The sequence below is a fragment of the Ochotona curzoniae genome, unplaced genomic scaffold, assembly GCF_017591425.1.
Source record: "Ochotona curzoniae isolate NIBS_2020 unplaced genomic scaffold, NIBS_Ocur_1.0 scaffold_1037, whole genome shotgun sequence".
NCBI lineage: Eukaryota > Metazoa > Chordata > Mammalia > Lagomorpha > Ochotonidae > Ochotona > Ochotona curzoniae.
Window position 1 is genome coordinate 3,536,808 of NW_024467083.1, and position 27,272 is coordinate 3,564,079.

At 43.0% G+C, this 27,272-nt stretch overlaps 1 protein-coding gene across 7 annotated transcripts in view; it reads right to left on the reverse strand.

Annotated features, from left to right (window-relative positions):
• The window catches only part of ZNF644 (zinc finger protein 644), an 83,249-nt gene that overhangs the window by 42,367 nt on the left and 13,610 nt on the right, over positions 1-27,272 (reverse strand). For all 7 annotated transcript variants that reach the window (XM_040998432.1, XM_040998433.1, XM_040998430.1 and 4 more), the window contains exon 2: positions 8,513-8,572. In XM_040998432.1, coding sequence (XP_040854366.1) covers positions 8,513-8,556 — 44 coding nt within the window. In that variant the 5' untranslated portion in view covers positions 8,557-8,572. The remainder of the gene's footprint in view (positions 1-8,512; positions 8,573-27,272) is intronic.

The following is a 27,272-nucleotide window of genomic DNA, read 5'->3' on the forward strand; positions in this document are numbered from 1 at the left end:
CATTCAATGCATTTGTTTATACAGAATATTTTAAACTAGGCCATCATTACTGACTGAATTACATACACCCAAAATTCATGCTTTTTAAGTCTAATGCCCAACAGCTAGCTCAGCGTGTGACAATAACTGGAAAGAAAGCCCTTAAAGATGAAATAAAATTAAACTGAAGCTACTATCCTCTACCAATCTGATTAGTGATCATACAGAGACTGAGACACACAGAGTCACCAAGGAATGCAATGCACAGAATAAAGGTCACGTATTGAAACAGCCCTGAGGAACCCATTTGCCACCCAAGGAGATAAAAACTCAACCTGTCAACATTTTCACTTTTGGCCTCCAAGTCTCTACAAACATATAAAAATGAATTTCCACTGCTTAAAGCTACCCACTCTGTGGTATTTTCTTACGGAAATCCTGGCATAAGATATCCTCATCTTGGCACACCAATGAAATGTTTTAAACCACATTGCCTATTAAAATTCTATTGTCAACTTGTCAACTGCCTAGGTTGCACTATACCAAAAGCCAGCAGGCATCCTGGGCCTGGTTAATGCCAAATTTGTGTTAATTATACCAGTATGTATGCCTGCATAGCTGTTTTTTGGCTTTTTTACTTGTTTGTTCTTTGTTTTTTAAGCAGCCAACTAGGCCACAGCACTTGCAGGTAAATGAGGGGGCTGAGACCGATGGTTTAGAGGAGGGAAACCAGATGATCTTTCTGAATCAAATCAATTTACCCACCCACATGGGAGACCTAGGCTGGGCTAGTTAGCATCAACCACAGCCCACCAGCCCACAACCCACAAAAGCTAGGCTGGGGGCCCTGCTAGGTAAGGCTGGTCCACAGTATACATCAGTGAGTGTTACGGCAGAGGGTAGGCCATGACACTAACCAGCAGGCAAGAGAACCATGTCTGGCAACAGATTCTGTGGGAGATTCGTAGGGCTGCAACACCAATTGGTTTGCTCAAGAGCTGGAAATCACCAACACTCATGAGAAATGAGGTCAGGATCAGGCTGGACTGGTCCAGGCTGCAGTACCTTCAGGCGTATCCAATAGTTGGGTGTAGGGCAGGCCAGGTCACAACCTTAATCAGCACACAAAAGGTCAAGACTTGGGGGACAGACTATGCTGGACAACAGCCTAGTATCTGCTGGCACACATGAGAACCAGTGCTGGGAGTGGACCTGATGGGGTAACGGGGAACTTCCCTAGTGGGCCATAGCTCCTGTGTGTGAGCATGTGAGTCAGGGCTGGGTGTGAGTCAGGGCTGGGTGTGAGCCAGGCTGGACAAAGCTACTCCAACTGCTGGCAGGTGAGTGGGCTGGCTTGAGGGGTCAACTGAGCAGGACTGAGTCAAACTGTAGCACAATAGCATGCACAGGCATCAGGATGGGGTGTGGGGTCATGCCAGGCTAGGCTGTCACACTTACCAGTCTGCATAAGAGCCAGGGATGGGGATAGGCTGGGCAAGGTTAGGATGTAGCACCTACCAATAAGAGCTGGGGCTGGGGAGAAAGGCAGTGTTATTGTGGCCCGGCTGTATGAGGTTAACCATCAGCACATGCAACATCTGTGGCTGGGAGCAGGCCTGGTAGGAGATCCAAGGAGACACCCCTGCTGGGTTGTGGATCCCACTGGTGAATGCGAGATCAAGGAATGGTGGTGGACCAGGCTGAACATCCCTCAGCATGTATGTGGGCTGGGTGTTGGGTTTGTCAGATTGTGCTAGACTCTAGCATCTGCTGGCACTGGTGAGTGTGTGGGGGACAGGCTGGGCTATAGCACCAACTGGAGACACTTGTCTGGTAAGGCTACAGTATATGCCAGTGAAAGGCAGGACTGGAGGCACCCCAAGTCAGGCTGAGCCAAACACCCACCAGTGGGAGAAAGATCTGTGACTGGGAGCTGGTCTGATGGGAGCTTATGGAACTGCCCTATGAAGACAAAGCCACGGCTGGTGAGCATGAAATCTGAGACTGAGGACTATCCAGCCCAGATGAGTGCAGGTTCCCAAGCTGCTTTCCAGGCCACAGCAGGGAGCTGGAAGAGAAGTAGAACAGCCAGGACACAGATTGGAGCCAGTTTCCAGACAGAGGATTAACGAGTCAATGTGTCAGCCCCACTCCCCTCTGTGCTGTAAATCTACCTTACAAATAAATAATATTTTTTGAAAATAATATATTAATGGCCTATAACTGTATGAAAAGACGCTCAGAATCACTATTATTAGAGAACTGCAAACCAAACTCATAGATATTATCTATCTATGAGAGATTAAGAATAGAAGGAAAGTACCTCAAAAAGATAAAGGCCACAAATGAACACCTACAGCAAGCATCCTATTCAATGACTGAAGCACTGTAAGTTCAAGTCACTGAAATTAGGCAAGAAAGAGAAAGTAAACTCAAATCAAGAAACAGCAAGTAAAACTACATCTACCTGAAGATGATACAATTTTCTATGGAGACACCCTGTAAAACTACACAAAATAACTGCTGAAACTAATAAATCAATTCATTAAAATAATGGGAAACAAGGTAAACAATAAAAAATTCAGTATGTTTTTTTCAATTAACTTTAATCAATCAAAAAAGAAAATTAAGAAAACCATTATATTTGTAATAGCAATAAAAGGAATACTTAGAAATTAATATGAGTGAAGTGCAAGACTTGTGTAACAAAAAAAATCATAAAATTTTACTGACTACAGACATGAACAAATGGAGACACAGCCATGTTCAAACTGATTAATAATGATTTTTATGTGTCCATATTACCCAAAGCAATCCATGCAATTCAGATTCAGGGTAATCCATGTCAAAATCCCAAATGACCTTTTTGCAGATACAAGAAAACCTATTATTGAATCCATGAGGACCTGAAGAGCCAAAACAATATTGAAAAACAGCAGTGTTGGAGGTCCCACAATTTGCACCTTCAAAATATACTAAGACGCAACAATAAATAAGACAATGGTGGTTAACAGCTTAAAGGCAGACATATAAACCAACTGAACAAAACAGACCAAAAGTACTCATAAACCCATACATCTATAATCGGGTAATTTTTGACAAAGATGTCAGGTCTACACAACAGGAAAAAGACAGTCTTTGTAGCAAATGGATCTAAGGAAAGTGGATATAAAGAACTGGAAACTTTATTTAAAAGTGACTCACAAGATAAAGACCAGAAGCATTTGGCATAACCATAAAGACATCTACAATCCCACATGGTAACAGCACGTTTGAGTCCCAACTCCACTTGCCTGGTAGGTAATATCTGCATCCTTGCTACAAACATGGGAAACCTGGATTCAGTTCCTGCTGTTCGGGCATTTGGGGAGTAAGCCAGTGCCTGAAGAACTCTGCTTCTATCTGCATCTGTGTCTTCAAAACAAATGAAAAATTTTTTAAAAGTTTAAAGCAAGGGCCTACTGAACACACCAGGACCCCACATGGGCACCAGTTCCAATCCTGGTGGCCCCACTTTCCATCCAGCTCCCTGCTTGTGGCCTGGGAAAGCAGTCAAGGCTGGCCCAATGCCTTGGGACCCTGCACCAGCAGGGAGATCCAGAAGAGGATTTTGGCTCCTGACTTCGGCACTAACTTTTGCAGTCAATTGGGGAGTGAATCATGGGATGGAAAATCCTCCTCTCTGTCTCTCCTCCTCTGTTTATATCTGACTTTTCAATAAAAATAAATAAATCTTATTTTAAAAAAAGTTTAAAGCAATGAAACCTATAACTAAATAGTTTGAAAGAAAAAAAAAAAGCAAACCTTCACAATACTAGATCTGATGATGAGTTCGTGGTAAGGACACGGAAAGCTCAAGAAACCAAAGGAAAACAACATACAATGAAAATTTTACAATTCTGTGCACTAAAGACAATTTAACAGAGTAAGACAATCCACAGAACAGGAGAATATATTTATAAACTGTATTTCTAAAATCCAGAAAAAGACATGGAACTGTCACAACTGAAAAGCACTCAAGGGCAGCTACTCAGCCTAGCAGTGAAAGCCCCACTTTAGAGCACCTGCACTCAATCCCCAGCGCTGCTTACTAACTCCAGCTTCCTGCTAGTGCAGACCAAGGCAGGCAGCAAGGACGGCTGAAGCGACAGTGCTCCTCACGAGACCTGGATTGAGTTCCCAGTTCCTAGCTTTGCTTTCCTGAATATTTGGGGTATTTGAGGACTCAATCGGTAGATGGGAGCTCTCTCTTAGCTCCATAAATGCAATAAACAAACAGGGTGAGTGCTGTGGCACAGCATGTTAAGCCACTGCTTAGAACACCCACATCCCATATTGGAGTACCTGGGTTCAATTCTGTTTCCAACTTCCTGATCCTGATCCAATTTCTGGTTAATGCGCCTATGACGAAACACATTATGACCCAAGTGTTTGTCTCCTTTCACCCACACCAGAGACTATTAAATCTAAATTTTTAAAATATTTAAAACTGCCTTAATAAATGAGGTCCAGTCTTAATCTTTTAAAAAATATTTATGTATTTATCTGAAAATCAGATGACAAACAGATCCTTCACATACAGGGTCACTTTTCAAATAGCTACTATGGTCAATGCTGGGTACCAAGCTGAAGCCAGGAGCCAGGAACTCCATCTGGGTCTCACTGGGAGGTGGCAGAACTCAAGGACTGAGTCATAACCTGCTTTTCCCAGATGCCTCAAAGTGGCCTAGAGTGGAAACAGAGTAGCAGGGATTAGAACTGGCACTCCCTGAGTGACATCAGAGACACTCAGGGTAGCTAAACCTGCTATTCCTCAATTCTGTCTTAACCTGCCTAACTTCAAGCTATTAACTTTATTACCACTGAATCTCATACTCAAGTATCATAATAACAAATGATCAACAAGGAGGCTTTAACATTTCATTTTTTAGTAGATTCAAATTTACTATGCTTGGAAAAACAGAACAAACCATTCCAACAATGAATTCCTAAACTGTAGTAAAATGTAAACTTTAGAACATTGAGGAAATTCCAGTACTATCCAACACAGAAATTCAGTTAAATGAAATTTTTACAAAATAAATGCTGGAAGCTTAAATAAGAGTTTTGCTCATAAACCCTTCACTCATTTTCTCAAGGTACTCTCTCAATCATAATTCAATTGTTTTCTTCAGGGCCCAAGTCAAGGAAAAAAGTTTAAAACTAGTTATACCTACCCATCTTCTAAGAAAGACCAGTCTGAAATCTACCATTGACATAAGTTATATAATAAAACAATTTTTCCCTGGGTCCTTCAATCTTACCAACAAAAAAATTAATACATTTCATGTTTCAGCTAGCATAAAAGAAATAACCAAGGTTCCACATTCAGTAATAATCTAGGAAAATTCTTGTAGGAATACAGAACGGTGTAAGATAGGGCTGGTGTCTAACTTTGTGTTCAACCCTTCCAACAGAAGTTGCAGTGAGCAAAAGCAACAAATTGATCCCAATGGGGAAGAACCTCTCCTTGCTTTGGACTTGCTACAGGGCAAAAACATTTCAGGCACAAAAATCCCCAGATGAATACCACTGCCAACCCAACTAGCTAAATTCCAAATAAATTAAAAAAAAAAAAAACCACTAGTGAAGTGCTTTAAAATTTCAGAAATGTTTTTGCCTTTGCACACATACCCCGCCCCCCACACACAAAATATCCACCATGATAAAACAAAACCTTAAAATACCGTGCAGTGAACAATTCTCAGGCCACACAAGAATCAGAAAATATCACAGTTCAAGACTGTGGTTCTTCAAAATCCACCTTAATCCTAACTTTTTTTATCTTCAAAGAAACAGTTATTATTTCTTACATGTGGCCAAAGTGATTTTCTACTTGTGGTAGTCTAAGACATCCCTCAGAATCTTTAAGAAGAACATGACTAATAGGAATCCACTAAGAGTACATTCTTGGTAGAAAACACTTTAATTTGCACAACATATTTTAATAGCTAGGAAACAGTAATCAAACTCAATGCTGACAGTCTTACTTAAGGTTTTAACTATGAACATTACTTGTCATTTTAATGCAACCTGTAGAAAGAATTTATTTTCTGTTTCCAACTGCTTTTAAAATTGTCACTGACTCTTTCTTGTTGCCCCCAAACCACCTAAGCACCAATGCCTCATCTCATCCCATCCCACCTAGCACGAACCTCTGTCTGTAAGAGCTTGTTTATTGCTCTATGCTAAGCCAGCATGGGGGTTGCTGCAATGGCTCAACTAGCTAATCTTCCACCTGCAAGTACCAACACCACACATATGTGGTGATTCATGTCCTAGCCGCTCCACTTCCAATCCAGTTCTCCCTACTTGTGGCCTGGGAAAGCAACAGAGAACGGCTGAAGTCCTTGAGCTCATGCACTCAGAAGAGGTCTGAAAGAGGCTCCTGGCTCTTGGTTTCAGACAGACTCAGCTATAGCCCTTGCAGCCATTTAGGGAGTGAACCAGTGGATGGAAGATCTTTCTCTGTCTCTCCTCCTCATGAGGTTAAACTTGAAGAATTCAAGTCTCTAAACACATGCAAAAATGGCAAAGTCTGGCTCAAAGCCTCTAAGATAATGTTTAACATAGATGAACTCAGAAAATAAAAAGATAACCAGAAAAAAAAAGTCATTGATTGGAGAGGTGGGGCACTGTTGAGAGTAACAACATACATTTAAGAATAAGAAGCATTAACTGATTGTACAATCTCATAGGGATTACATTTATTTAGTAGGAGATGGGAGACAACAAAAGGAACAGGAGACACACAGCATTGAGACCCTGACAACTGAGGTCAGAAATATGGAGAATTCAAAACAAAACTATATATTAATGAGACAGACTATTATTCTGCAATTAGATACAAACAACTGATATTTGTTAAGACAGATAAAATGCCAAAAACATACTCAATTTAAAAAATGTACAGAAAGTATATATGACATAAATTTATGTAAATAGAATCCAAGTGCAGATTAAACTAAACCATACTGATAGAAAACACTTAGGAAAACACTTACCTCAGGGGAAAGGCTATTGAATAGGACAGGAAAAGAGCACGGGAGTGGTCTAGAATAATAAAATGCTATCTAGCATAGTGGTTTCACGTGTGAACATACAGGTAAAAAGTTATTCAGCACTATAGTTTAATTTTACATGCTTATATAGATAAAATGTAGCACAATAAAACAGGAAAAAAAAATAATAAAACTTTGACAAGACAAGGTCAAAATAAGTTAAACCCACAAACGATATCACACTTAGAAATCAGAACAAAGATCTAACACACATTATACATATAACAAATTAAATCCCTGTAAGACCTAAAAATGTAAAGTTCTTTCTTCCGTAGGTCAACAAAGAATACTAAAGTCCATGGAAAATAAGAATTAAAACATTTTTTATGCAAAAATTCTGAAACTCATGAACATTTATAATTAAGTATTCAATAAACATAATGTTACTTCTAAAGAAAAAGTAGCAGTCCGCTATTAATGAAAATATCAAAATTTTACACAGGATGAAGCTGCCACACTGATACTATAAATAAGGCATGAAAAACATTTAAAAAATGACAGCATATTACATACTGTCATTATTATATAATTGCAATCAAAGGAAAATCGCTTCACAGCAGTAGCCTAAACCACTGATTGAGATTATAATGCTTAACTGTACATTACTCAATTAAAGCACTTCCCACACTGAAATTTTAACAAATACTGAGATGAGTAAATATTTGCAAACTGAAATAAATGGCTAGGTTGAAGAAAGATCAAGTCAGTTGCAATTTTATCAAAGTATTATTTTTCCTGTTTAAAACCTGACGGCATGTTCATTTAGCAACAGATAACAAATGTAATTTGTTAGTATTTCATTGGCTTATACTATTAAAAAGTATAAATAACACAAAATATAAATATATAAATCACATAAAAACACTATACTATTCCTTCACATTGCAGCCCAAAAGTCAACCATCACAATTCAGTTTTGAAAGTCAGCAGCTTAGAAAGCAAATCAGAATGCAGGATCAGGAAAGTCACTCAGTAAAGATATATTCAAGAAAAACACTATAGAATAACAAAATTCTAAAAACTTTGTAACATAAAAATGGGCCAATTTGGAAAATTTCACCAAGTTGTAGAAGTACTTTATTAACAGAAATAACAGTAAAATTCACAAAAGCCAAGCTGCTCATACACTATGTCAGCTAAGAAGCAAATAATGAAGCAATCTAACAACTGAACTGCTTTAATATGTGATTAAACCAACTACCAACCTAATCTTTATAAGTCTTTGGAAATTTGTATGCTTCCAGTAACTCCAACAAAAGAAGGAAACTTGAAAGCTTTATTTTTACGCAAATTAACTGGAACAAAAATGTTAAAAAGCCAACACTTGGTAATTCAAATTATTACTAAAAACAGACTAGAGAGCACATTTTAAAACACAAACTTCTTGTATTACTTCTGTCTTGAAATGCAAATAACAAAAGTCTCCTACTTACCTAGTTTTTGTCTTATTAACATTTCGCTGCAAGAACAATCTCATTCAAAATTAATCAAACCTGAAAGAATATATGCAGAAAAAACACTGCTTAGTTGTTTGCTTCAGGTATGAATGCCATCTATGATACACTGTTACTTTAAATTAAAACTGAAAATCAACTTTTCCCTCATTATAATATTTTTAAAAGTATTCAACTAGAACATGATCATTAACCTCCAGGAAATTATTGCTAAATATTTTTCTTTGATGAATAATAATATATTAAATAGAAAAATCTACTTCTTTTAAAATTCATATGATTACTACTATTATTAATTTAATACTGTAGCAATGGAAATTGTTAAAAAGTCAGTATATACTTGTTCCCTCAAATAAGGCACTGGTTGCAGAAACTCCAGATATGAAAATCTGTAAATGTTCAAACCCCTTTACATGCAGTATTTACAGACAGCCTATGCACACCCTCCCAAATAAACCATCTCTAAATTAGCACAATACCTAATACACTATTAACCGCTTTGCAAATAGGTGTTACAGCTTTGTTTAGGAAATAACAACAACCAATAAAGTCTATACCTGTTCAGCATAAACACAATTTTTCCCACAAATGTTTTAAATTCACAAATGAAAACCCAATGATATGGGTGGCTGACTGCATAATAAAATATATTTCATATTAGTATTACCTATTACTACGTAGAAGACAATGCTTTTAATAATAACAAATAACAGCAATTAGCAATTTTTTTTTTAAAGATTTATTTTTATTATTTTTTCATTGGAAAGGCGGATATACAGAGAGAGGAGAGACAGAGAGAAAGATCTTCCGTCCGATGATTCACTCCCCAAGTGAGCGCAACGGGCCGATACTATGCCGATCCGAAGCCAGGAGCCTCTTCTGGGTCTCCCACGCGGGTGCAGGTTCCCAAAGCTTTTGGGCCGTCCTCGACTGCTGTCCCAGGCCACAGGCAGGGAGCTGGAAGGGAAGCGGGGCTGCCGGGATTAGAACCGGCGCCCATATGGGATCCCGGGCGTGCTAGGCGAGGACCTTTAACCACTTGCGCCACCGCTCCGGGCCCCAGCAATTAGCAATTTTTAAAATAGCAAATATTATTCCAGAGAATAACATGTCTTGTTATTCTTTCTCTAATTTAACCCTAAATCTATCGTGGAGTGACTTCTACCCCAACAAATCCTCTGAAACTTGTCAAAAATTTGCTTATTTTTCATTTTACCAATTCTGAAAACTGAGTCCTACCTTAAATTTACAATCTCTTTCCTTGTAGTTCTGAATCAAAAAATGACACCTACATCCGTATCTATTTCCATTTTCAACTGAGAATGTTTTAACCAACATTCTGCTCCCAAGCCACCACCTGAAATTTGTCCTTCCCTGAATTATCCTGAATGTCACCTGTGTGCTTCAAATACCTCAATGTAACTATTAATATCTCATATTTATCCATATCCAATCACTGTATCCAACACACATCTTCAGTTTTCAGAAGGGCCCTATGCTCCCTCACTTTTCATGCCTTTTCACACGGTGAACTGAAACTTTCCACTGATAACTGCTTTCTATTTCTCTTTAGCTTTGCCAAGATTTTTTTTTTTAAATAAGATTTATTTATTTCTATTGGAAAGTCAGATATCCAGAGAGGAGGAGAGACAAGAAGATCTTCCATCTGCAGATTCACTCCCCAAGTGACCGCAATGGCCAGAGCTGAGCCAATCTGAAGCCAGCAGCCTCTTCCGGGTCTCTAACAAGGGTGCCAGGTCCCAAGGCTTTGGACCGCCCTCCATTGCTTTCCCAGGCCACAAGCAGGGAGCTGGATGGAAAGCAGGGCCATCGGAAAATGAACCAGTGCCCATATGGGATCCTAGTATGTGCAAGGTGAGGACTTTAGCCACTAGGCTACTATCTCAGGACCTTGCCAAGACTTTATTACTAGTCTCTCAATACCTACCTTAGCCATTCTGGGAGATTAATTACTTCAGTCACGTACAGCTGTGCCTCAGTTGCTGCACCATCTGGTGAAAGTTCTATGTTAACCCTGTTTAACTGCGTATTTTCTGAACACTACAGTGTGAACACACTGAGGACAAGAATTCATTGATTTCATCACTCTCAATACCTGGCACACAATTAAAACATATCACATGGGCTAAGTTTTTACATTGCATCCCAAAATGTATTTGGGATATAAGAAACAAATTAAAACGAGCTAATTAGAGTTCCACTTTTTTTCTTTTTTCATATGAAGCAAAAAAAGATCACTAAAGCTGCTTGGAAAGCCTGCATCCCACACAGGAGTGCCTGGGTTGAGTTCATATCCACTCATGATTCCAACATCCTGCTCTCTGGAAGGAAGCCAGTGGCTCAAACAGTTGTGTCCCTAACACCTACATGGAGACCCAAACAGAGTTCCCAACTCCTAGTTCCAGCTTGTCCTAATCAGCCCTAGCTGGTGTGCGCATTTGAGTGGTAAACCAGAAGGGAGATCTGTTTTCCTTTTGATGTCCTTCTGTCTTACAAAAAAAAAAAAAATGTTTTTAAAATTGATAAACGTTCCATGAAATCTTTTATTGAGCAAATTAATTTCACTTTGTGTTTTTATCCCAAAAGAAAACTATGTTTGTGTTTATTCCCCTATGAGGTCACAGCTCCTGTTTGGTGCTTGCAAAAGCCCAGACTAGGGGCAGGGCAAGCAGGCTAGGAGGAGGAGAAGCTGGGCAAGGCTGCAGCATCTATGAGTAAATGCCAGGGCTGACAGTGGGTCATGTCAGGCTGGGCCTCAGTACCCGCTGACACGTGCTAGATCCAAAACTGGGGGTGGTCCCAGCAGCGGAAGTTTGGGGGTTCCTCTACTAAACTGCCAACCTCAATAGGTGCTTGTGAAAGTCAGGCTCAGGGTTGACTAGGCTAGGCTAGGTCACAGCACCAATGGGCACACGTGTGAGCCTGGGCTGGGGCAGGCCAGGCTGAGCGAGGCCACAGCACTCACTGGTGAGTGATAAGGCTGGGGATGGGCCATGCCAGACTGGGTTGCAGTGCTTGCTTCAACATTCCAAGTCCTGGGGTTAAGCACAGACCTACCCTGCTAGGCCTCAGCACCCACCAGGGGCATCCAAGAGCTGAGACTAGGGGTAATCTGGTACCAAGATAGGCCACAGCACCCACGGGAATACAAAAAGACTAGGGCTGGATCAGGTCTGGTGGGGGTTACACAGCGTTGTCAAAACTAGGCTGCAGCACCCACTCGCGTACACAAGAGCTGGGTCTAGGGGTGGCTGGGCTGGCTAGGTAACAACACACTGCATGAGAGTCAGAGCTGTAGAAGGGGATTTGCCAGCCAGCTGCAGTCACCGATATGTGTGTTGGCTGGTACAGAGGCCATGCTGAGCCTGACCTTACATTAGCTGGCAAACATGAGAGGTCTGAGGACCTCCCACTGAGGTTTCTTATGGAACCCCCAACTAGACTGCTGGGTTCAATCCCTGATCTCAGGGAAATGACAGCCACAAGGCCAACCAGGAAGCACATGTTGCCAGACTGGGTCACCTCAGTTGCTGACATTGTAAAATAAAGAACATACCCAGAGGCACATCAGAGAACAAGACAGCCATCTCACATAAGCCAACAGAGGACTTTGAGCACCTCCTCAAAGAATGGAAAGGACAGGCTGAACAACACTCCAGACCAGGTTTTACAGCATGCACTTGGCTCTGTGGACACACTAATGTACAGGTGGACAGCCAATGGGCCTTAGAATCTCCCCTCTCATGCAAGGAAGCATGTACATCAGGGTCTGTGTCCACTGCTCTTTTTCACTCACAGGCAGGTCCAAAGACCAGGGCCAGACAACCCAAGTCCTGCCAAATCCCCACCCTCAGGACTCACAAACCTGGCACCCACCTCACATGTGGGCCCCAGGACCGAGGCGAGGCGACCCAAGCCCCACTAGATCCTCCACCCCCAGGTTCATGAACCCAGCATCAACTGTTCAGGTGGACCAAGGGATCAGGGCCAGGTGACCTGAGCACTCCCAGATCCTCCATCCCCAGAGCTCAAGAACCCAGCACCCACTTCATTGTGAGCCCCAGGACCCAGGTCAGGCAATCCAAGCCCCATTGGATCCCATACCCTCAGAGCCCATGAGCTTGGCACTTACCCAGCAGGAAGGTTCCAGGACCTGGGTCAAGCGACCTGAGCCCCAGCCTGATCTCCCACCCCTGTGGCTCACAAACCCAGCTACCACAGACCCCAGGCTGGTATGGCCTGTCTCACTGCAGCATCCCCAATCTGAGCTGGCTAGCATTGCAGCCTGACCTGGCCTTTCCCACACCCTGTCCTGGTTCTCATTTCCGCCAGTAGATGTTGTGAACTGGCCAAGCCTGGTCTGAACGCACACCTGAGCCACATTTAGGCTGGCAGGTACTGTAACCTGGCATGGTCAGGGCTGCTCCTTGACTTGGTTCTTGTGCTCGCCTGCATGGACTGTATCCCTACAAAGGATTTTCCCAAGATCCTCTGTTGGGTCTCCTCCCAACGGCAGATGTCATGCAACAGTGGATCCCTGGCGCAGGTTGGCTTTACCCACTTCTTGCCCTGGCAGGAACAGTGGCTTTGCTCAATCAACCCACACCCATTCTGGTTCTTACTGTTGGATGTTACAGCCTAGCCACACCTGACCCATGCCCAGACACAGTTTTCATACGGCTCAGCAGAAGTCAAGACCCAGACCAGCCCTTTCTACACCCACCCTGATGCTCATGAGTACCAGCGAGTGCTGGAGTGTGGCCCAGTCTTGCTCCCCAGCCCCAGCTCACACTCACACTGAGGGAGGTTATAGCCAGGGCCAGCCCAGCCTGCTGCCCTAAGTCTAGCTCTTATACTCACCAGTGAGATTCCCAACCCAGCTGGGGTGTCCCCTTAGCTCCCCAGGTAGGTCTGTTCCCATCTACAGTTCTTAGGTGTGCCAGCGGAGATTGCAGTTCCACAGGGATGAGCCCACTTACCCCCCTTGGATTCTGCCACAAGGCCCGATTCTCTCACACACTAGTTATTATCTTGGCCCATCCTAACTTCACCCATCCCCTGATCTGAGACTCTCACGGGTGGTTACTATGATCTTGCCCTGTCTGGCAGGCCGTGACCTGGGCTTTAGTTTGTGCCAATGAGTGGTGCTAAGTGATGGTCGATGTTAACTACCCCAGGTCAGGTCTCCCACGTGTGCTGGTGCTTCAGACTGACCTTTAAAGGTCTTCCTGTTCCCCCCTCAGAACCGCTTGGACTCAGCATCCTCGCTTACCTGAAAGTACAGTGGCCTTGACCACTGATGTCCATTAGTAGTCACTCCTCTCCTGGACATGAACCCTGAGGTCCTGCTCAGCCTCACTTATGCCACAGCCCATACCCCATGTAAGCCTATACATATACACCAAAGTCCCTAGAGCGTGTCACCACTGGGTGGCCTGAAGGCCTTGCCCAGTACCGTTGGCACACAAACCGCTCAGTATGGAACCACCTCTGCCACTGATAGCTGGGTTGGGGTAAAAGGACCGCTAGCAGACCCCTGAAGCCACCCGCTGCTCCTGTGGAGCAAGTGGGATCAAGGTGACTCCAGGCAGGCCCAATCTGGAGCCACCTCTACCACCACCAGCTAGGCTGGGGCAAAAGGACTCCCAGCAGGCTCCTGAAGCCACCCGCTGCTCCCAAGGAACACACAGGATCAAGATGACTGCAGGCAGACCAGCCCAGAGTCGCCTCTGCCACCATCAGCTGAATAAGGGCAAAAGGATCCGTTTAGAACCATTTTTAAGGCTTATTACAAACAAATTGCTAGGCTCTTCCATCCAAACTTCCTAATTTAGTAAATGTATATGGGAGCCTGAGAATCTGCATTACCAATAAATTCCTGAAGTGATGCTGATACTTTTTCTCGGGACCAAACAGAGATCTACAGATCCAGGTCTACAGTGTCTAGAAAAGATGAAAATATTCTCTGCCACTCAATGCCTTCAACTCCCACCCACCACTGGTAATTAGGACTTGTTAAAAACTAATGTATAACCCAAAGTATATAATGTATAATCAAAGCCAAACTTATGACATTTTATAGACCAAGAATGGTTTCACAAAATACATCTACACTATAATCGCTTGAATCTATAACTGTTATCCAATTTAAGAGTGGAAAGAAAAGGTTTTGTGAATATTGAAGTGTCACATATTATCTGGATGTACTTTAAATGTAGTCACACGTGTACTTATTAAGGATGTGGGGAAAATGTGACTACAGAGAATGTGATGAGAAGATGGAGCACAAAACTTTTAAAAAGCTGGCATTGGGTCCAGCACAATAGCATAGAGGTTAAAGTCCTCACCTTGCACGCGCTGGGGTCCCATATGGGCACCGGTTCTAATCCTGGCGGCCCCATTTCCCATCCAACTCCCTGCTTGTCGCCTGGGAAAACAGTTGAGGACTACCCAAGGCCTTGGGATACTGCACCCACGTGGGAGACCTGGAGGAGGTTCCTGGCTCCTGATTTCGGATTGGCTCAGTGCCAGCTGTTGCGGCTGCTTGGGGATTGAACCATTGGATGGAAGATCTTCCCCTCTGTCTCTCCTCCTCTCTGTATATCTGCCTTTCCAATAAAAATTTTAAAAATTTAAAAAAACTAAAAGGCTGGCATTCACCACCATTAAGAATGCCAGCAGCTACCAGTACCAGCAAAGAATGGATTCTCCTCCACAGCCTCCAGGTAAAGAACAGCCCTGTCAACACTTTTATTTTGAAATAGAAATACGGATTTCAGACTTTTAGCCTCCAAAACAGAGAATAAACTTGTTGTTTTAAACCACCCCATTTGTGGGAATTTGTAAGAACAGTCATAGGAACCTAATGTACAAAAAAATGACAGGTTCTCAAGGAAATAAATTAACACTGCTGCTACATAGAAGATGCAATAGACGTAACTGTGCCCCACTGGAAAAAAAAATTATACTGAAGCCCTAACCTGAATGTGCTGGTATTTGGAGATAGGGCCATTAGCAGGTCATTAAGTTAGAAGAGGTCATAAGGATGGGACTCTGATGTAGTATAACCAGTGTCCTTATAAAAAGAATCTCTATGCATACAGATACAAGAAAAACCAACTGCAAGGACAGACTTCTCAAGATAAACCATATCTGACCAAACTACAAGAAAACAAAATTCTACTCTTTAAGCCACTCAGGCTGTATTTTGTTATGGCAGTTCTAGTAAACTACTACGTACAAAAAAACATACACATGGTTGCCTAACAACACAAACATATTTAAAACTCTGTAAAAGTAAGATGCTTACCAACGGTTAAAATGATAAACACTGTAATGCACATTTTACCACATTAAAAAAAAAAAACACCATGCACACAAATCAATTTCAGCTTTTGTTTCTGTTCACTTACACTACAAAAAAAATTTGAAAAAACTTTCAATCATATCCACTTCCTGAAAACAAGACAAGCACATTAAGATGGAGTAACGCAGTAGGCAGGAATGGGACAGAGAGCAGTATTTCATTTGACTCACCCCCACAAAGGACTGCAAAAGCAAGGTCTGAACCAGGCAGAAATCATGAGCCAGAACTCCATCCAAGCCTCCCATATGGGTGGCAGGATCCCCAATAAGCCATCGGGTTCTTGCCTTCCCAGGGGCATTAGCAGGAAGCTAACACTGGAAGCAGACTAACCAGTACTAAAAACCAGCATTTCAGTATAATCTTGGTATCAAAAGCAGTAACTTAACCCAATGTGCCAAAACACTGGCCCCAAATCAATACATGCTAGACACAGTTTCAAAACTTCTGTTGAAGATTGTATTATTACAGGCTGGTATTGCGATGTAGTACATAAAACTGCTGCCTGCAGTGCCAGTATCCCAAACGAGCACCATGGTTGGTATTCCAGTTGCTCCACTATGTATCCAGCTCCTGCTAATGTGCCTAAACCAGCAACAGAAGATGGTTCAAGTGCTTGGGCCCCTATACCCACATAAGAAATTTAAGAAAATGTTCCTGGCTCTTGGCTTCCTGGCCTGTTGGGTCATCTGGGCGGTGAGCCAGCAGAGAGAAAACTGACTTTCTCATAAACTCTGCCTTTCAAATAAGTAAGTAAATACTTTTAAAAGATTTTTTAATTTGACAAAATATCTCTGGGACACTATCCAAGACAATGGTGATACTGATAAACATATAAATCAATGGAACAAAATGAACCAGAAACACTCATAGACCTTTTATAAGCATTTATGGTAAAACGGCTTTTTCTAAGAGTATCAAAGATTTACAGAATGCAGGAGAGGACGGTCTCCTCAACAATGGTGCTGTGGAAACCCAATATCCACATGCAAAATATGATGCAAAAATGAACTCAGAATGCTATCATTTACCATAATTAACTCAAAATGGATAAAGATCAGGATCAGCTCCAGGACAAAGTAAGCTCTACCAACGGCTAGCATCCCACAGGAGGTCTGGGCCATGCTCTAGCTGTTCCACTTCTGAACCCTGCTTATGGCCTGGGAGGGCAACAAAGGCCCCTGCACCCATGTGAGACATCTGGAAGAAGCTCCTGGCTCCTGGCTTCAAACGGCCACACCTCTGGATGTTATGTCCATTTGGGGAAGTGAACCAGCAGATGAAGAGTTCTCTTTCTTTTCTTCTCTATGTATAACTCTGCTCTCTAAATAAAAATAAAATATATTTTTTAAGTGGATAAAAATTAAAACCTAGGACCTAAAACTATAAAACTCCAGAAAGAATACAGCAAAAGCTTCAGAACACTGGTTAAGGTATGATTTCTTAAATATGACAACAAAACCACAGACAGCCAAAGGGGATCATGAGACCATATCATCAACAGAAACAGAACAATACAGTTGCAACCTATGAGACAGAAGTGTTTGCAAATCATGTAACTGATTAATATGGAAACCATAAAAGAAACTTTTATAGGCAACGACAAAATGTTCTAAGTTTAGAAATATGTGAAATAATTGTATGGAGATTTTTCCAGAGAAGATACAGGAAACTAGCACATGAAATGTTGCTCAACATCACCAACTATCAGAAAAATGCAAATCAAAACCACAAAGAGACATTAATTGCTATCAGGATGGCCACTATCAAAAAAAGAAAAAAAGAAAAACCAAAGCAGGAGTTTCATCTAGAGGCCAAGGGATTCCATTCTCGGCTCTCCTCCTGACTCCAGCTACTGCAGATCGGGGAAACAGCAGTGATACTCAAGGGACTGGATCCTCACCCAACATGAAGACCTACACTACGTGCCCAACTTCTGGTTGGATTCTGGCCAGGGGGGCCAGAAGGAGCATTTAGGGAATAAAACAACAGCTGGGAGAGTGCTACTAACCTTGCTAAGACCCTGGCACTCTCTACCCCTCAAAGAAAAAAAAAATTAAAATAAGTGTCGACAAGGATTTGGAGAAACTAGAAAGTTTGCTATACTACCACTGGTAGGAATTCAAAAAGAAAGATATTGCTATTACCAAAAACAGAATCTCAATTCCTCAAAAAGAATTGTTTTAATTACCTCATTAGAAACAATTTATAAATACTCTTCCCATCCCATAACTTGTTCTTTCTTCTGTTTCCTTTGATATACAGAATGATGCAACCCCATTTGATGATTTTTGCTTTGGATTCCTGTGCTTTATGTGTCATATTCAAAAAAATCACAGCAAAACATACATGAAGGAAACAATGTGGAAATTATAGTCTTACCCACTTTCCTGTAGCCCTTGAACCTTGTTACCCTGATTAACTATGTAAAGAATGTCAAAAAATATGATAAAAAGAAATATTTTGAAGGGAAAAAAATCAGAGCAAAACAAAAAAAACCAAACCTGAAAAATTCCAAAAGCAGGATTTCAAAGCATAAAATTCAAAGATCTCAGGCCCAGAACGATAACCTAGCAGTTAAGAGTCCTCGCCTTGAAAGCACAGGTGTGGGGAGCGGGGCTTAAGCCACTCCTGGGATTGAGAAGGGACGTTGCAAGATGACTGGCCTATCAGGTAGCTCCAAGTGGACCCACGGGGAGAAGTGACTGGTGGAGAACCACATAAAAGTAGCCGGTAAAAGTTAGGCGACTATGAGGACAATGAGAAAGAGGACAGAGACGATGAAGATGGGACGTGGAGAAGAAGGACGGGCGGGAAGAAAGGTGGCAGAGAGAGGGCTGGAAAGGTGGCAGAGAGGGATACAAAAGTGGTACAGAAGCAATAAGACCTACATATGGGGACAAGAACAGACAAAAGCGGCAGAGAGGGATACAAAAGCAGTACAGAAGCAGTAAGACCTACATATGGGGACAAGAACAAAGAAAACAGAGGAGAATGGGAAGAAGGGTGGCGGAGAGAGGGCTGGAGAACCAGGGAGGAAAGCTAAGGCCAATGGGGAAAGGGGCAGCGGAGAGAAGGGTTTAAATGCAGCCACTTTTGGCAGTGAGGGGGTCTGGTTACAGTTCTTCATTTTAGTGTCGCTGCTGGACAGCAGCACGCCGGGATCCCATATAGATGCCGGTTCTAATCCCAGTGGTCCCACTTCCCATCCAGCTCCCTGCTGGTGGCCTGGGAAAGCAGTCAAAGATGGCCCAAAGTCTAGTGATCCTGCACCCACGTAGGAGACCCGGAAGAAGCTCCTGGCTTCAGATTGGCTCAGCTCCAGCCATTGCGGCCACTTGGAGAGTAAACCATCGAATGGAAGATCTTCTCTATATATCTGCCTGTCCAATAAAAATAAGTCTTAAAGAAAAAATTCAAAGATCTCATCTAAGTTAGAAGCAACCCAACGATCATCAACAAATGACTTATCAATAAAGGAAATGCACTATTTGCTCACAGCAGATTATTACAAAACCTTAACAAAGGAAAGCTTTTCACATGCTACAACATGGATGAACCTCAAGGGCATAGTGTGCTTTTTTTTTAACAAGGGAAAAATGCATACATGGAGCTAGATGAAATAACAAGTATTGAGTTTGCCTTCCTATCTGAAAAACCTAAGAAGCCAGAACACAAATGAAACAAGTTTCTGGATATCAAAGGCAACCAGTAATAGTAAGCCCTCAAGAAAGTGAATCAATGAGGTGAACAACCTACTACCTGGAGAAAGAACATACTCCTCTCCAAGGAAGGAAGGAGCACCAGCCAGAATCTGCTCGTCCCTCTCAGTAAGAAAACTGATCCAGAAGTCCAAAGAAGCCAAAACAAGGAGAGATCTCAGGGACAAGTACTGAAACGAGAACTACACAAACCCTCAGGTGGCCAAAACAGCCAGAGCAGAGCTGATCCAAAACCAGAAGCCAGAAGATTCTTCCAGGTTCCCCACACAGTTGGCAGGGTCCCAAGGCTTTGGGCCAACCTCCACTGCCTTCGCAGGCCACAAGCAGGGAGCTGGATGGGAAGTAGAGCAGCTGGGACATGAACCGGTGCCATACAGGATCCAGCACTTGCATGGCTCATTAGCCAATTGAACCATTGCACAGGACCCATCAATGTTTCTTAAAACCACCACAATCTAAGCAATCTAGAAATGCTTTAAAGTATTCGGCAGAGGTTGGTATCACAGCACAGTCAAGCCTCCACCTGAGATGTCCACATCTGGCATGAGAGTGCTGGTTCAAATCCTGGCCACACTGGTTCTGACCCAGCTTCCTGCTACTGCATCCTGGTTCAAATGTTTAGGTCCCTGCTGCCCACATGGGGGACCAGGATGAAGTTCTAAACGCCTGGCCTTACCTTGGCCCAGCCCTGGCTACTGGGAGCATTTGAGAAGTAAACCAACAGATGGAGGCACTTACATGTACACATACACTTATTCTTTTTCGTTCTCTTATTCTGCCACAGAGAAATTCCCTCTAACTATACAAATGACTAATATTAATAAGATCTACCATATGAAGTGTCAGTGAACAAGTGGAGGAACTGAAATTCACTACTGGGAAACTACCACTCTGTTCACTGGAAACAAGAGCTATGAGAATGATGTAGATTAGAGCAGACAGCGGCTATCTTGACATTTCACAGAGACAATAATTTAGAAATGAAGCCACTACAGCAGAAATATAACCCAAGAGATAGAGACATCCTAATACTATATGCATCCAATCATTCAAACATGCTTTAAATAACTAGAGCAATACCAGATTCGGTAAAACTTATTAACCCTCCCACTGAGAAACTACTGGAGAAGCTGAATAAAATATTACAAACCATTAACTTGAAGGTATCAGAGGGTTAACCATACAATGATGGTGACTATGCCATTATCTCAGAAAAGATGAATGCCTACAGACGTGAATCATCAAGGTACGCTTTCGCCTTGGATTTTTGCAGACAGATGAGCTAAGAAACTGATCACTGTTCCTGACACTCTGGCAGAGCCAGGGCAGGACCAAAGTTTAGAAACAGTGAAAGCCACACTATACTGTCCACTGTTTGAAACTCTAAAGGACTAAACTTGAAAGAGCCAGAAACAAATGAGTGCTTGCATTCACTATAGGTCCCTACTGAAAACATCAATGTTGTCAAATTAAAAATATGTCAATCTCCAAAATTTAACCAGGATCATCTCAGTTGGTGACACTCTATGTATCTGTCAAAGCAAACAAAAATTACCTCTGGAGAAGCAGTATCATCCTAGGGATATGCTCAGGTTACAAAGGCAGTTGGAAATTTAAATGAGAAAATCCAAGGGGTGAAACAAAAATTCTAAGTACAAACTATACACAGAGAACTGAGGCAATTGTAGAAAGACAGGCAGAGCCTAGAGAAAACATTACACTTAAAAATCAGAGTTGCACTATGAGTTTGTCTCATTTTTCACAGACCATATTCCCCAATGTACAATTTGAGTGGCTATGAAGCTAATTCTGCAAAGTTCTCATGTTAAGAGGCCAAGGTTGAAGTGTTAGATGACAGAACCTTGAATTCAAAACAATTAGGTATCAATAGAGAATCCCCTGGAAGCAGGAAAAAAAAAAAAATCACAGGAAAAGCTCCAAAATCTCACTAGAAACTCCACCAAAATCTTTCGGTGACAGTCAGTCTACTCAAACACAGAGAAACATCCAGGAAGCCAAGCCCAAAAGCAGCCCCTGGAAGCCAGAAGTAACAGCAGTTGCAAATCTAAAGGAAAACTAAATTCACAGTCTAAGCCCAGACAAGTAAATTACCTGTCTAAAACAAAGATCAGCAATTCTGAAGAGAATATTAACAGAATCCAGTCACTAAGACTTATCTATATTATCCAGAATTCAACCAAAAAATACATGATACACCAACAGGATAATGTGACTCCTACTCAGGAAAAAAAAGGGGCCTATGACTGAATGTCAGAGTTAATACACTGGGCCCAGAGCCCGCTCAGCGGCTACACCCTTGCCTTGTGGGTGCCCAGGATCCCTTATGGCGCCAGTTCATGTACACACACAAACTCCAGTTGCTAAAATTCAAAAAGGTAATCTTAAGAGTAGTCACAGAAAAATGACTGCTTACATATGGGAAATGAAAATATAATTAATCACTAGCTCAAAATCAGAAAAGATAATTTGTATAGACTAAGACATCTTTATCCAGTGACATCATCCTTCAAAGATCAAGGCGACAAAAACGCATTTTGATACCATAAAAATATCTATTGTGGCCAATAAAGAGTTTGAAGGATAGCTGAGGGATGAGAAATAGTCATAAAATTGCTGAATGCAAAAGATGGCAAGAGAGTAAGAATAATAAAGTAGAAAACACATAATCAGACGAAAGTCCAAATATATCAGTAGTTATACACAATTTTAATTAACTGTGTTAGAAGTATAAGATTTAACTGAAAATAAGAACAATGCTACCTCCAAACAACTCTAAAATATAAAAGCACAGAAACTTTAAGACAGAAGAATGAATAGGGGAACGGCAGCATTACTCTTAAAATGCCAAAGCTGGGACAGGTTTAACGGGCTACATTGCTACACTGCTGCCTTCGATGCCAGCACCCCATATAGTGACGGTTGCTCCACTTCCTAACAGCTCTCTGGGAAAGCAGTAGAGGACGGTCCAAGTGCCTGGACACCTGTACCCTTGTTGGAGACAAGAAGCACCCAGCTCCAGCCTGGCCCAGCTCTCATTTTGAGAGTCAACCATTAGATGGAAGATATCTCTAGCGCTCCTCATCGCTATAACTTAACTTTTTACAAGTAAAAGAAATCTTTTTTTTTAAACTAAAAAGGCTAAATTCAGAAATAACACAAGTTTCACAAACTGTAAAATGTGAGAATTATGGAATATTCACACAATAGGTTATACAGTAATGAAAATAAATGAACTTTAGGCATATTCAGTAAGAAAGATAAATCCCACGAGCACCAGGCTGGAAAAGCCCAGGATGCATTTACATTACTTCTCAGAACTGCAATAGTGAAAACTGTATTACTTGGTGGTAAAAAATACAAAGAAAATAATGGTGGGCTGGAAAATGGGAGATGCTTGTTTAGAAAAGGGCACATGATTTTTGACTAGGAAGTCATTAAACAATTACTCAGTTTCTAATAGTTAAGTGGTAATTTTTCTGTTTCCTTATCTACAGGAAAATGTCCTAAAATCAAAATATGTGTAAGACTCTGAAGTGACTGCTAAGGCACTAACTACTCTGCAATATATGCTGTTCACACATATTTCAAATGGGCTTTGATGACTAGCATACACATCATTCTTCCCTCCAACTCTCACATTTCTAAACAATACATTTGCAGTTAGCTTAATTTTTCATTTTAGATCCAAACACCTATTTAAGAAAAAAGATAATTATCTTTCCTTTAAAATTTATTTTATTTTTATTTGGAAAGGCAGATATATAGAGAGAAGGAAAGAAAGAAAGTTCTTCTGTCCATTGATTCACTCCCCAAGCAGCTGCAACGGCCAGAACTGAGCCGATCCGAAACAAAAAGCCAGGAGCCTCTTCCAGGTCTCCCACATGGGTGCAGGGTCCCAAGGATTTGGGCTGTCCTCTACTGCTTTTCCAGGCCACATGCAGGGAGCTGGATGAGAAGGGGCTACCAGGATTAAAGCCAGCGCCTATATGGGATCCCGGCGCATTCAAGGTGAGAGCTTTAGCTGCTAGGCTACCGCGCCCGGGCCAGGTCCCAAAAATGATATCTTACAGTACTCCTGTAATCCCTCCAGACTGTATCACTACCATATACAAGGTTACTCAGCTGATTTTTGATGTAAAAAAGCAAGTCATTGGAAAAATAAGTAGGATAAACTCAGAAATCTACAACTTAACATCAAAAACATTATGAAGCTGTCAAAGAAGTTAGGAGAAAAGTAGATCACAATAGAAATAAATGAAGGACCCGGCACAATGGCTAAGTGGCTAAATCCTTGACTTGCACGCACTGTGAACCCATATGGGCACCGGTTCGTTTCCTCACAGCTCTACTTTCCTTCCAGCTTTCTTCATGTGGCCTGGGAAAGCAGTAGAGCCGGACCCTGCATCCAAGTGGCAGACCTGGAAGAAGCCTCTGGCTTTGTATCATCTCAGCTCCAGCTGTCCTGGGCACTTGAGGTATGAACCAGCAGGCAGAAGACTTTTTTTTCCGTCTCTCCTTTTCACTATAAATCCGCCTTTCCAATAAAAAGAAATAAACCTTTATTTAAAAACAAAAAAAGAAGAGAAAAATAGGCAAAAATGATAAAATCAAACGTTCTCTGAAAAGAGAAACAGGAAGTCCTGGAACAGTAGCCTAGTGGCTAAAGTCCTCATCTTGCAAGTGCCGGGATCCCATGTAGTCACTGGTTCGTGTCTCAGCAGCCCTGTTTTCTTTCTCATCCAGCTCCCTGCCTGTGGCCTGGAAAAGCAGTCAAGGACAGCCCAAAGCCTTGGGACCCTACAGCAGCCCTGGTGACCCAGAACCTCCTGGCTCCTGGCTTCGGATCAGCTCAGCTCTACCTATTGCAGCCACCTGGGGAGTGAACCAGAGGGTGCAAGTTCTTCCTCTCTGTCTCTCTTCCTCTTTGTATATCTGACTTTGCAATAAAAATAAACAAATCTTATTAAAGAGAGAGAGAGAACAGCAAACCCTCGGCTAAACTAATTACAAACTAGCTGAATTGTAACAGTCAAAATTGAAAAAGAGATCCTAACTGGGACACAAAAGAAACACAAAGGATTATATGAAAAACTTATCAACAACTGCATGCCAACAAATCAGTTAATACAGATGAAAGACAACTTTCTAGTAAAATACATACTATCAGAACTATGTTAAAGACACACAGGAGGGTTCAGGCCTTGGGGTTGGGGCAACTGCAGCTCCCTGCAGTGTGGCAGCTTGGGGGCGGGGGGCCCTGCCAGGCCAGACCCAATGCTGGGGACTCACACCAAAGACACTGCTGGAAGGCAGTGAACGAGTCCTCGGCCTTGGGTGGCCAGTGCACCGAATGGTGCCAGGCTCTGCCTGCTGGCTGCCCAGCAGCAAACTCTGGGGTGTTTAAGATATGTAGTTGCTGCCTGGGGACACCTATGAATAAGGCTAGTTTTAGTGTAGGTGAGAGATGAATTCTGGGTCATTCCCAGTGACAGGGTCATGAAACTTTCTCTCATGCGAGGGGACCGAGGCCTGGTGGTTTGGAGGGCAGTATCCAGAACATAATTTGGGTCAGACTGACTCACCAACCCAATTAGGAATCCTGAGATGGGCTTTTAGCATAGAGCATCACTGACGGCCACACACCAGACCACACTGAAGCTATGCATGGGGGCCTGTTTGGCAGGGCTAAGTACCATTACCCAACTGGGTGGTGGAATAGTGGAGTGGTCACATTTGGCAGGGTCAAGACACTATCCAGCAGTGAGAGAATTTGGTCTGGAGGTAGATTCTGTAGGGTTGTGTGGGCCCAACCCTGTGGAAATACAAGTCCCGCTGGTTAGCTTGCAAGCTGGGGTTGCGATGGACTAAGCTAGGTGTGATCATGGCACCTGCCATCAGTAACGAGTAAAGGAACCCACAACAGTCTGGGCAGGTCAAAGCAGCAGCACCTGAATATGCATCCTAAAACAGGATGTGGGGTGGGCTGGGCTGCAACTGGAAGGGGAGGACTGGGCAAGGCCGAGCAAACCTTAACTCACAAGAAAGAACAGAAATCAGGCTGGGGCACAGGTCATGCTGAGTAGGCCCTTGCACCTACTGGTCTGCGTGAGCCAGGGACGTTAAGCCACAGTATCTAAGGTAGGGACCAGGACAGGTGAGGGCCAAGCTGAGTCAGAGCAACCACCGGCCTGTACATGATCTAAGGCTGGGAATAGGCCCGATTGGGGAGCTAAGGGACACCCTAGCTGGGTTGAGGGTCCCACCAAGGAGCACATGGGCTGGAATGGGGGCTGTGTTCTGATCGGGAAATGGTTGTAGTCTCCCTTGGCACAAGTGTGGACTGGGACTGGACGCACCAAGCCGGGCCAGACTCCAACACCCTCTGCTGTCCTGGAGGACCAGGGTAGATGTGGAATGGACTAGGGAAGGTCTCAGCCCCTACTGAGCCATGTGTGAGCCATATGTGGGTATGGACAAACCATGACTGGGCTAAAACATTCAACAGCAAGAACCAGAGTGGGTTGAAGGCCAGTCAGGAAAAGCCACTGTTCCTAATAGGACAGTGAAGGAGGTGAATTGAGAAGGGCTGGCTCATGGACCCCCTGGTATGCGCAAAATCTGGCATTGGAGAGGTTCTGATGGAGGAGCCTGGGCAACCCCTCTGGCAGGACACAGACCCGGCAGGTAAGCACAAGAAGTATGATAGGAAACAGCCCAGAACAGGCTATGGAAATTATCCCACTTGCATACATTTTGCATGGGTTGGGGGAAGACCAGGCTGAACCTGTTCACATCACCTGCTGGCGAATTCGAGCACCAGAATAGTGTGGGTCGGGCCAGCTTTGGTCGCAACAAATACCAGTGCATATTAAGGAATGCCAACATGAGGTGACTCATACCACATGATGTGGTTGCAGCACACAAACAGCACACGTGAGAACCAGTGGCGAGGGATGGGGGGGGGCAGTGGGGAAGGAGGCAAAGCCAGCAAGGAAATGTGGGTTCCCTTGCTGGACAACCACTCCCACTGGAGAGCGTTGAGTCGGGATGGGGGCACACCAGACCAGCAGGGCTACAGCACCTGTGGACCTCATTGAGCTAGATCAGGGAAAAGCCAGGCTGGGCTGACTGCTCTGACTGGTGCAAGCAACAATTAGAGTGGGTGAGGGCTGGTTGGGCTTTGCCACAGCATCAGATAACAGAGGCTGGCACTGGGGGCTAAATCTGTCCAGTTAAACTCCAGAACCACCTGGAGAGTGCATAATCTGGGAGTGGGAGTGACTTAGTAGGGAGATATTGGGCACCTCCCTCTTGGGTTAGCACTCCCATTGGAGAGCATGAAAACCAGGACTGGGGCAGGGGTACCTAGACTGAAAGGCACCCGCCAGTATGTGTGTGGGCTGCATAGTAGGGCTGGTTGGGTTGAACTAGGCTTCAATGCCCATTGACATGTATGAGAGCTAAATGCAATGTGGGACACACTGAACAAGCCTGCGGAACAAACTGGCAAACTTGGGAACCAGGGTAGGGTGCAGAACTGGGGGTGGGGGAGGCGTTATGGAGAGTCACCCCAACTAGGCTGCAGCTCCCACTGGTTTGCATTTGGACAATG